The sequence below is a fragment of the Myotis brandtii genome, unplaced genomic scaffold (assembly GCF_000412655.1).
Source record: "Myotis brandtii unplaced genomic scaffold, ASM41265v1 scaffold1256, whole genome shotgun sequence".
In the NCBI taxonomy this organism is placed as follows: Eukaryota; Metazoa; Chordata; class Mammalia; order Chiroptera; family Vespertilionidae; genus Myotis; species Myotis brandtii.
In genome coordinates, this window is record NW_005354407.1 from 71,960 (window position 1) to 84,685 (window position 12,726).

The 12,726-nt window shown below is 38.8% G+C and overlaps 2 protein-coding genes across 2 annotated transcripts; one reads left to right on the plus strand and one right to left on the minus strand.

Moving 5' to 3' along the window:
- Positions 1 to 196: 196 nt before the first annotated feature.
- On the plus strand, positions 197 to 1,135 carry LOC102243982 (olfactory receptor 6C70-like). Its single transcript, XM_005859411.1, has one exon. The coding sequence runs from the start codon at positions 197 to 199 to the stop codon at positions 1,133 to 1,135; it is 939 nt and encodes a 312-aa protein (XP_005859473.1).
- Positions 1,136 to 11,643: 10,508 nt separating this feature from the next.
- On the minus strand, positions 11,644 to 12,582 carry LOC102244877 (olfactory receptor 6C2). Its single transcript, XM_005859413.1, has one exon. The coding sequence runs from the start codon at positions 12,580 to 12,582 to the stop codon at positions 11,644 to 11,646; it is 939 nt and encodes a 312-aa protein (XP_005859475.1).
- Positions 12,583 to 12,726: the final 144 nt, after the last annotated feature.

A 12,726-nucleotide genomic window follows, 5' to 3' on the forward strand; every position in this document is an offset into this window, starting at 1 on the left:
TGGCTGCCGGCCGCCATCTTGGCTGACAGTTAATTTGCATAAGGATATGCTGATTAGCCAATGGGAAGGGTAGCGTTCGTATGCTAATTACCATGTTTCTCTTTTATTAGTGTAGATTCCCTGGTTATAAAGCTACTCATGTAGTTTCTTATTTTTGTATCTTTTTATTTCTAGAATTTGAAATCTTAGAAGAGAAATGGAGAATCATACAACGCAGATAGAGTTTATCCTTCTGGGACTGACAGATAATTCTCAGTTACAGATTGTAATTTTTTTCTTTCTATTTCTGAATTATATGTTGAGCATGATAGGAAACTTAACCATCATTGCCCTCTGTCTACTTGATTCCCATCTCATGACCCCAATGTATTTCTTCCTCCGAAGTTTCTCTTTTCTGGAAATTTCATTCACAAGTTCTTGCATCCCCAGATTCCTAATCACCTTTGTAACCAGGGAAAAGACCATTTCCTATAATGGTTGTATGTCCCAGTTATTTTTTTACATATTCTTGGGTGCTACAGAATTTTTCCTTTTGGCGGCTATGTCCTATGACCGCTATGTTGCCATCTGCAAACCTTTGCATTATATGTCCATCATGAGCAGCAGAGTTTGTTATCAGCTTGTACTCAGTTCTTGGGCAACTGGATTCCTGGTCAGTTTCATTTTATTGATTTTGATTCTTCATTTGGATTTCTGTGCTTCAAATATAATTGATCATTTCATTTGTGACATTTCTCCAGTCGTGCAACTTTCTTGCTCAGACACACACTTAGTGGAACTGATTACTTTTTTCTTAGCTGTGATGACCCTTATTGTCACATTGTTATTAGTAATCCTTTCTTACTCTTACATCATCAAGACAATCCTAAAATTCCCTTCAGCTCACCAAAAGAAAAAAGCTTTTTCTACCTGCTCTTCTCACATGATTGTTATAACCATCACTTATGGTAGTTGTATATTCATCTACATAAAGCCATCAGCAAATGAAAGAAACACTTTAAGCAAAGGAGTAGCTGTGCTCCATACTTCAGTTTCTCCCCTGTTGAACCCATTCATTTATACTCTGAGGAACCAGCAAGTTAAAAAAGCCTTCAGAGATGTATTTAGAAAGGTACTTCCTGCTTTAGACAAGTAATATTATTTATTAAAAGGATTAACATAAAAACATAAAGGAACATGGATCAAAACCAATTTTGCCTCTTCTAGTTTAAGAATTAATCTCTAATAATTTAGTTAGATTTCTTTAGTTTACTCAAGCTTAGAAACTCTCTCTATTGTATACATTCTGAGTTTAACATTCTTCTTTTCAAAGTGAAACCTTACTATATTAGGAATATAGAATTGCAAAATTTATTTTTTCTAAAAGCATGTTAGAATAAAATGAATGAAGAATTTTGATTTTATTATAGACTATGAGTTCTCTAATAGCTGTAAATAAATATGCCATGTTGTATTTAAAAGCCATGTTCTTTAAAATTTTTAGATAGAATGAAATTTGTCATTATGAAAAATGCTTAACATGCTTCAAGAGATTTTGTACTTTAAAATAATTTAAAGAATTATTTTATAAAGTGGTCTTTTGAAATATCAATTGTCAACATGTTAATAAAGCATAATTTCCTTTTAAATGAATCATATATCTCATTTGTGTGATTTTATTTAGGTTATTATATGGGTAGATTTAAAAAAATTACAATAAAAAATATTTAATAGACAAATAGTTGATTTCTCACACAAATTTTCAAGGACATATAAGCAAGTTTAATCTCTTGAACATGCAATTAATATATTAAATAAGCAGGAATAGATGATGAATTTTATGACTTGTTATATAATTATTAGTGCTTAATTCTGTGTTAAGTTTCCTACTCTCAATGATATAAAATATCAGTTTCTCGAAATTCAAATGACTGCTTTAAAAATAAAACTGTATTTATTTTCAAAGACATATACACCCCTTTGTTCATTGAAGCATTATTCACAGTTGCCAAGACATGGAAATATTCAAAATATCCTTTGATAGATGATTGGATAAAGAAGATGTGGTACATATGTAACCTGACAATGAGTCCATGCTGCCTGTCACTACGTGAGCCAATTAAGCAGAGATAGGATTGAATCATAAATGAGGGTTTATTCCAGAACTGCCAGCAGTATGGGAGAGCAGCAGTTTATCCACAAAAATCTGCTCTGTATCTCACCATAAGCCAGCTGCTTATATTTGGGTAGAAGGACTAAGATTACATTGGGAAGGGTGTGCCAAATGGGCAGTTTACAGGTAATGGGGGCTGGAAATTTTCAATGGCCTGCTAGTATGCAAGGCTCAGAGTCTTCAAAGGGCTAGTGATAACCAAAGGGCTGGGAATTTTCAAAGGGCTTAGTGATATGGAAAAGCCTGGGGGTCTTCAAAGGGCTGGCAGCTCTGGTTTCTGCAACAAGGTTGTTAATCTTTCCATGAGAATAGGCAGCTCCCTGATGAGGAGGATGGGCTGCATTTTCAGGTGAGCTCCCAGGTCCCACAGGTTAGAATGTGCCTTCTTTAATCACAATAAAACAATCACAGTTAACAGAACATGATTAATATTTCTGACAATTATAGCTGGTTCCCAATATTCTATTTCTTCCCCTATCACATATACACAATGGAATACTACTCAGCCATGAAAAGATGAAATATTGCCATTTGCAATAACTTGAGAATATTATGTTAAGCGTAATTAAGTCAGACAGAAAAAGTCAAGTACTCTATGATTTCATTCATATGTGGGATATAAAACTTAAAGCAACAAATGAACAAACTGTAAAAACAAACAAAAACTCATAGACACAGACAACAGTATGGTGGTTATCAGAGGGAAGTGAGTGGGGAGGTAGTAAAGGGTAAAGGGGATCCAATATACAGTAATTAAAGATTTGGCTTTGGGTAGTGTGCACACAATGCAATGTGCAGATGGTGTACTATGGAATTGTACACTTGAAACCTGTATAATGTTATTAACTAACTAGAGGCCCAACACACATGAAATTGTGCGTGAGTAGCTCGCTTCCACTTGCCTCAGCTTGCTGCCCAGCCTTCCACCCCTTGTAGCTCTCCACTGCTAGTAGCTTGCACCCTGCCTCGCTCACTGCGAGAGCTGCTGTTCATTTCATTGTGACGGCATTATGGCGTGATGGACACGGGCCTTTTATATAAGAGATGTTATCCCAATAAATTTAATAAAAAGAAAAATGATAAAACTATGTCTTATTTCCTCCAAAACTGGGGTATGAAATTATATTTTTCTCCTTTAAGTGTCAGCTCTTAGAACACAAAGATGCCACAACTCATATAATTGTCCTAATGTTGATGCTGGTTTATGCTGTAGTGGCGATTAAGCTATTAGCACAAGTTGGCATTGAAGTAAATGACACCGAGGTTTCTTATTCTGGGAGTAAGAAATCACAAGCACAGACAGAAAGTTTTTAAAAGTACTCTGTATAGTGTTGTATTAGAATTAGAGGTATCAATATGAACACATTTATATATATAAAAGCCTAAGAGATTGTTACGATGGAACGACCAGTCACTATGATGCACACTGACCACCAGGGGCGAGATGCTCAATGCAGGAGTTTCTCTCAGCCCGCAGGCCCCGATCGCCCATGGGGCCTGCTGGCCAACCTCTTGGCCCCTCCTCCCCCTGGCCAGCAGGCTCCAATTGTCTGATCGGGTCTGGGTCCCCAGGCTGGGATGAGGAGCCAGGGGTGGGTGGCAGTGGACACAGATGCTGAGGGAAGGAGGAGGCAGGGAGGCAGAAAGGCAACGAGGTGGGGAACCATGCAGTGGTAGCGTTTGGGTGATTAGGGAAGGAGGAGGTGGGGAGGTCAGAGGCAAGGAGGCAGAGAACCTGATTGGCCCTCATCGCCAGACAGGCCTAGGGACCCCACCCATGCATGTATTTTGTGCACCGAGCCTCTTGTCATATCCTATCTAATAAAAGAGTAATATACAAATTAATCATCACTCCGTGACAAAAGATGGCAGCGCCCATAGTGGCTGGGCAAGATGCTGGCAGCGTCACCCCAGCAATGTGATCCCAGCAGGCAAGGGAGGCCTCAGGCAGCACCCAGCAGGGCCTGCTGGGCGGTGGTGGTGGCAACCCACAGGCAGGCAATTGGGGCCATAGGTAGTACCCAGCAGGGCCTGCTGGGTGGTCGCCAGGGCAGCCCATGAGCAGGCAAGTGGGGTGCAGGCAGCACACAGCAGGGCCCCCTGGGCGGTCGCTATGGTGACCGGGGAGCAGGCAATTGGGCCCACAGGCAGCACCCAGCAGGGCCTGCTTGCCCATCCCCATGGTGTGGAGCAGGCAGGCCCCATGGGGAGTGGGCCCAAGCCATCAGTAGCACATCCCCTGAGGCCTCCCGAATTGGAGCGGGAGCAAGTTGGGCTGAGGGACCTCCCCGCCAGCCCTCCCCCCTGCCCCTGTGCATGGATTTAGTGCACCGGGCTTCTAGTATATAAATAAAAACATATAATGCAGTATTAGAGGTATCAATATGCACACATCATATATATATAAATATATACATAAATGTATATATATACTGTCTTCTGAGAGGGCTTACAAGCAACAACCCACCAATATAACTAGTACCCACATCTTGATTTTTAAATATTGTTATTAACTGAAAGGAATCTGAGATTCTTGGAGAAATGGCTGTCTTACTCAAGGCTAGATCAAGAAAAGTAAAAGAGAGCTTAAATTATTTTGTTATAGGGAAGTACTCAAAAACTTAAAAGTACATATAAATAAAGTTCAGAAGCTAAGTAAATGAGGTTCTGACTTACCATATTTAAATAATTTGTTTATCAACATAAATGTAAATATTAATGGATTATAACTTATTGAGTAAACTAAGAATCTTTTCATCAATTCTGCTTTACAATAAATAAATAATATACACTGGAAAAATATTGTCTTTATAATAAAACTAGAGGCCTGGTGCATGGATTTGTGCACCAGTGGGGTCCCTCAGCCTGGCTCGCACCCTTACGCAATCCGGGACCCCTTGGGGGATATCAGAGATCTAGTTTCAGCCCGATCCCCACAGGTCAGGAAAAGGGACCCCACCAGTGCATGAATCCATACACTGGTCCTCTAGTATGCCTATAAGATCTTTGGTTAATCTCTTCCCTCCCTTGCCCCTTCCCCTTTCCCTCTGAGATTCATCAGTCTGCTCCATGTTTCCGTGTCTGTGCATTGAGCATCTGCCCCCTGGTGGTCATTGTGCATTATAGCTACCAGCCAGTGGGCTGGTCGGCCAGTCACTTAGGCTTTTATATATATAGATATACTAACTATTCGATATAGAAGTAATGTTTAAGTTAGCAAATTATCAATGGATGCTGAAACTAGTGGATGAAAGTTTCATGAGAAACAGGATATTTACATAGTCTTAAAATATCTCCTAACAAATTACATATTATTACATGAAGAAAATAGTAACTTTGTAGTGTAGAAGGATCTGGAAGAGGCCACCTTAACCAAATGGTCAGTTTACCATCACTAATGGAAAAACCAACATTATATGGCTCTTGATAATATGGACTAACAGGGATCTAACATCACTTCTATTTTGTTCTTGCAAAAAATCAAAACCTCAAACTAACCTTGAAGAAAAAATCATATGAACTCAAATAACATGTCCTCTTCAAAAATTTCAAAACAATAAGGTGAAAGATAGGCTGAGAAACTGTTCTAGATTAAATGAACTAAACAGAAATGAGAACTAAATGCTAGCTAGATTATACTGGACCTGAAGAAAATAAAAAAATACAAAAGACATTACTGGGAAAAGTTATCAAATTTTAATATGGCTATGGATTAGAAAATATATCCATACCAGAGTTTATGATTTTGACCATGATACTTTGGTTATGCAATGCAATGATCTCAGAAAAAAATACCCTGAGGTAGTGAAGTAGGTGGGCATAAAGCGATACAATGTATAGCTTACCATTTAATGGTTTAGAAAAAATGTATATGCATATTTATAGTATAAAAAGTACAAAAAGTATATACATGTAGTATATACTCTGTACTACAGAAAGTATAAAAAGTATATACATGTAGTGTATATAGTATATAAAGTATATATATATGTGCATATATATGAGAGGGAGGAAAAGATAATGATATGATAAATCATAAAATATAAGCAATTATGACTCTAGATAAAGGGCATATGGAGTACTTTTAATATTTTAGGAACATTTAAGTTTAAATTTAAAAAATGTTTCATAAATAGAATTGCACCTGTGGGGTCCCTTGGCCTGGGTGTGTCCATGGGAGGTTGGCCACTGGTGAGGGACCATGGGAGGGCTTCAGGGCATGTCCATGGGAGGTTGGCCACCAGGGAGGAGCCAGAATCGGGGCTGGGCGCCACTCGCACTCATCCAGGCCCTCTGTGCAAGCTGCCGGGGAGTCAGGAGAGGCTCCATGTGGGAGCACACTGACCACCAGGAGTCAGCTCCTGTGTTGAGCGTCTGCCACCTGGTGGTTAGTTTGCATTATAGTGACTGGTCATTCCAGTTGTTCCACTGTAACGGTCGGTTAGGCTTTTATTCTATAGGCTAGAGGCCCTGTGCACGAATTCATGCACCAGTGGAGTCCCTTGGCCTGGCATGCAGGATCGGGTTGAAACCGGCTCTCTGACATGCCTTGAGGGATCCCAGATTGTGAGAGGGTGCAGGCCAGGCCGAAGGACTGCACTGGTGCATGATCAGGGTCAGGGAGGGATGCGGGGGTTTGGCCAGCTGGGGAGGAACTGCAGGAGGGCTCAAGGGCTTGTCTGGCCAGTCTCACTCAGTCCTGATTAGCCGGACCCCAGCAGCAAACTAACCTACCAGTCGGAGGGTCTGCCCACTGGTGGTCAGTGCACATCATAGTGAGAGGTTGAGCGGCCTTAACATATCATTAGCATATTAGCTTTGATTGGTTGAACGGCTGACCAGTCAACAGGACACTTAGCATATTAGGCTTTTATTATATAGGATTGAATTGGAAGATGTAAGAGCCTTTATAACTCTAACTTCATCATTGTCAGCCCACATTATGGAAATCCTTGTCTTGTTAGGAGAGAAGATTGAAGAGTAAGATGAGTTGACAGAATGTGTTACTAACAAGAATAACATTGATTGCATACTTGATGTACTTGATAGTGCTTTTTAGTTACAGCGGTTCTCAACCTGTGGGTCGCTAACAATGAAAATACATCCTGCATATCAAATATTTACATTACTCTTCATAAACAGTAGCAAAATTACAGTTATGAAGTAGCAACGAAAATAATTTTATGGTTGGGGGTCACCACAACATGAGGAACTGTATTAAAAGGTCGTAGCATTAGGAAGGGTGAGAACCACTGGTAGAAGAATCACAAGGAATTAAAGAAGTCTTATGTTCCAGTGACTTTGTCAGCTGTTAGTCCAGGAATACAGGTTGATAAACTGCTAAACGTAAAGCTGAGAAAAATCAAATGCTAGCATTTAGTGGCTGATTTTCTACTCATCCCTGAGAAGCAAGCCTTAAAGCAACCAGAATTGAGGCTTGCAGAGAAAATGTGACACAGGCACGAGAACATTGCATATATGTTGCATGTCAAAGGATGAACTAACAAGAATGATACAAGTCTGTATAGAATAAATACAGCACTCTCTAGCATCAGTTCAGCCTCCAGTGGACCAGGCTTCAGGCCACCTCTGTGGATACAGACTCCAGGCCTGCGATCATGGACCAATGTCCCAGACTTACCATATGCATGGAATCAGATGTCAAGCCTAACCCATGTGGATCCAGGCACCAGATCGGCCCCTTTGGACCTAGGCAGATGGCCCACCCACTTGCTGAATCATCCAAAAACCCAGTCCACCCAGACTCCAGCAGCAAGCCCACCCATGGACTCCACCAGATGGCAAGTCCAGAACCTCTGGGTGGGCTGACTGGTGAGGAGCTTTACCTGCCAAAGCCAGTCTGCAAATACTGGAAGAGGTGTCTTCTAATATACAGACACTAATGAAGGCCACAAGGATTACAAATAATCAGGGAAACATAACACAACAAAAGGAAAAAAATATTAGTAAGTAACCTTAAAGAAATGGAGTTACTATTAGTTGCTTTCTTTCATTTCAAACTATAATAAGCCTACCACTGTACATCTTTCACTTCCAATTTAAAAGGATGCTACTTTTCAACCCAGAGTCAAATTTTAATACTTCAAATATTAGTTACATTATAATTGTTTTGTATTTATTTGCTGCTATAATACTTAAAATTCCACATGTAAAGGACATTGGAGTAATACTATTTGGCTTAGTTTCTTGGCTCCCACTGTTATTATTTTCTTCAATTTTACATTTGGATAGATTTTATAGTAATTATTTAAATTAAGTAATTAAATTATTTAATTCTGTTTTGCAACTATACCAACTGTAATAGTTGTATTCACTATTTATTAACTTGTCATTAAATTAAACAAATTAGTAAATGTAATAATTACTTTGGTCTTAATAATGAACATTTTAGAATCTCTTGTGCAGATTTCTTTATTCAGGTATATCTTATAGTTGATTTTAGTACATCAGAGCTCTTTGGTGAATGCGCCATGAAATTATGTTGATGATAAATATGCTTCAAAGTTGCCAGGGAAATGACAACTGCAATTTTATCTCATCTTCTTTCTCCTTATCAAACCATAAAATATTAAATGTGTTGCAATAGGTCAGATTATGGTGTATAAAATCCAGTACCTAAATTCTGAAATGTTTAGACAACTTAATTTTTTCTTTGATGTCAATAAAGCAATTTAATAAACACACATAACAAAGAGTGTATTATGGCAGTGAGATATCCCTACTGCTATGCCAGTATATATGCTTTTATTTAGTGTCTTTTCTCACCCCTCCGCCACCAAAACTACACTTCTACTTGAAAGGTAGTGTATTGTAGAGGATGGAACATGACTTGAAATAAAAATTCGGACTATGTTATTTGTTACCTATGATATATTTGTCGATTTACTCAATCTTCTGTCCATGTTTTGATACAACTAAAACATATTTATAGAATTGGTAAGGGCATTAAGAATAATGTTTGAAAAGAGTTTGATGCTTGGGTTTATCCTATATAATAAAGAGTTAATATACTAATTAGACCAAACAGCAGATTGACCGTCTGGATGACCTTCCGGATGAGCCAGGGCTGTGAGGGCTGGCCAAGGCTGGGAGGGGCTGAGAGGGCCAGATGAGGCTGCGAGGGCTGGCTGGGGTTGCGAGGGCCAGCAGGTACAGCTGCGGCTTTGATGGCCGAGCCCCTTGCACGAATTTTGTGCATTGGGCCTCTAGTTTATATAATAAAAGCCTAAGTGACCATTATGGCAAAACGACCAGAACGACTGGTTGCTATGATGTTCACTGACCACCAGGGGGCAGACGCTTAATGCAGGAGCTGTCCCCCGGTGGTCAGTGAGTTCCCACAGGGGGAGCACAGCACAGCCAAATGCTGGGCTCACGGCTGGTGAGTGCAGCGGTGGTGGTGGGAGCCTCTTCCGCCTCCGCGGCAGCACTAAGGTGCAGCAAACCGAGCAGTAAGTAGTGAGGGGTCCTGGACTGTGAGAGCACCGGGCCTCTAGTTATTAAATAAAATAAGTGTTACTTAAATGTAGCCCAGTGTAATTGGTAGTTCTAAAAAGGCAGTTATTTTCAAAATTCTGTCCATAGAAGTAATATAAAAGATTGTTTAATTGCATTTTCAAAACTCACATTTCATAAATAAATAGTCCCTATATATCTATGCTTCTATTTCTATTTAGTTTGTTAAATTATATTGATTAGCTATTACATATAAGTAACATCATATGGTATTTGTCTTTGTCTGACCGGCTTATTTCACTTAACATAATTTCCAGTTCCACAGCTATCAGAGGGGACAGCAGTTGGGAAGCTGGGTGAAAAAAGGTGAAGAGATTGAGCATGCACGCCCCCCCCCCAAATATATATATATATATATATTTCCTTCCTTCCTTCCTTCCTTCCTTCCTTCCTTCCTTCCTTCCTTCCTTCGCTTTTTAAATTAACACTCCTCAATTTGTGGAGGAAAGAATTTTTTGAGGTCCTTACTTTGCTATTTTCAATAATGTCACCTCGATAGGGAGTTTGAATAGGCATACTTCATGCATCTGTCCTTCCTTTCTTCTTTTTCAAACTCTAAGTTCTTCAGTTTAGGAATATTTTCTTCAGTTGTCCCCTTGATCATAATTCCTATAATTATTCCCTTTAGTAGTTCCCTTTCTCCCTATTTTTGCCAGTTGAATATCCATGATATCTTCTTAAATCATTCATGAACCTTATCTTGATGTGAATAGTTATCTTATTTCATAAGCATTTAAAATTTGGTGTTCCAGTTCACTCTTGTGCATCTATTCTAATTTTAAAACCCATTAAAAGTGACATTATCTTTAAATTTATTTTAAATCAAATATATGCCCTTTTCAGTGAATTTCTCTCATGAATATAAATAAATTGCAAATACCATAGTCCCCCCCTTATCTGTAATTCCACTTTTTGTGATATCAGTTACCTGTAGTCAACTATGGTTTGCAAATATTAAATGGACAATTACAGAAATAAACAATCCATATGATTTAAATTAATCATGTTCTGAGTACTGTCATGAAATCTCCTGCCATCCATCTCTGTTCCATCTGGACCTGAATTATCCCTCTGTCCACACTGTATGTGCTACCTGCTCATTATCACCAAGTAGCTAAGTTACCAGATCGACTATTGTGGTGTTGCAGTGTTTATGTTCAAGTAACTCTTACTTTATTTACTAATAGCTCCAAAGGATAAAAGTAGTGATGCTGCCAATTGAGTATCCCAAAGAGAAGCTGTGAAGTCCTCCTTTTAAGTGAAAAGGTATGTATGCAAAGGAAAACACCATAGTATGTATAGGGTTCAGTACTACCTGAGGTTTCAGGCATCTACTGAGGGTGTTGGAACATATCCCCTCTATATATGGGGGACTGCTGCACATCTTATTAGTGATTCTGAAGCTGTTTCTACTTCTTCAATTCTGATTATTCCCAAATTCCCACTTTTTATCTTCACTTCCACTTTGCTATTTCCATTATTTTAATTAGCTTGGAATGTCTTATTTGATTTAACTTATTTTAATACATCTTTGCTGTTGCTGTTTTCTAATATTTATTTGACTTTCAGATTTATAATATTAACTTTCATAAATTTGTCTTAGAGATAAAAACTAGTAATGTTACTACATAATGTATCTTCTATATAATTTATATACTTTTAAATTTCATTATTTCTTTTTTTACAGAGCACTGACAAAAAGACTAGGTCAGAAATGGAGGCAAGTTCAATTACTTGGAAGATATATTTCATAGATTCACAATGAACAAAATCATGATGTATGAGCTTGGTTTGAAAGAAGAGGAGGGAGTTCGATTAAGGTGAGATGCAGTATTAAATGCCTTTGAGAAGATTACTATGAGTGAATTATAGGCACAAAGCAAGTAAATAAATTAGAAGCTGTTAACTATTTAGAAGACCTTCTTCCTTCATTTTACTCTGATTCATCCAAACTTCTATTTTGTTGAGAGAAATATTACCCTTTTTACAAAGTCATTGAAAGCTTGTTTCACTTGCTTATTCCTCAGGGTGTAAATGAAGGGGTTCAACAAGGGTGCAACAGAAGTAGTGAGCACTGAGACACCTTTATTTATGGCCACCTCATCCTTTGCTGAGGGCTTGATGTAGATGAAGATGCAGCTGCCATAGGTGATGGAGACCACAATCATGTGGGAAGAGCAAGTAGAAAAGGCCTTTTTTCTTTGTTGGACTGAGGGGAATCTCAAAATTGTCCTAATGATGTATGTGTAGGACAGAAACACACACACGAGGGTGATAATGAGAGCAAATACAGCCACAAGGATAACCATTTGTTCGATTACCCATGTATCTGAGCATGAGATCTTTAGGAGGGGACCCGCATCACAGCTAAAATGATCAATGGCATTGGAGTCACAGAATTCAAGCTGGAGGCCCAAGCTAAGGGGTGGGAGAATGATCATCAAGCTAGACAGCCAACAGCAGAGGACTAATAAGGTACATACCCTATTGTTCATGATGGTCATGTAATGAAGCGGCTTACAGATAGCAACATAGCGGTCATAGGACATGGCTGCCAGGAGAAAAAATTCTGTTGCTCCAAAGAAAACAAAAAAAAATATTTGGCTTGCACAGGCATTATAGCTAATGGTATTATCCCCAGTTGATATACTGTACAAGAATCTAGGAATGCAGACAGTGGTAAATGAGACTTCTAAGAAGGAAAAATTTCTAAGGAAAAAGTACATAGGAGTTTTCAGATGGGAGTCCAGCAGTGTGAGGGTGATAATAGTCAGGTTCCCTGTCACACTGAATATGTAGGTGAAAAATAGAAAGACAAAAAGCAGAATTTGTAGTTGTGGGTCATTTGTTAGTCCCAGCAGGATAAAAGTTGTTACTGGTGTGTGGTTTCTCATCACTGACTTTTGAAATCTACTCAATCAGCATGTAAAAATAAGAGATTTTTATGACAACATAGGTATTCAAGTTCTGTAGCAAAAGACGATATTGAAAAACCAAGAAAAGCAGTCTACATTCATTTTCTCCTTTCTCATCATAAT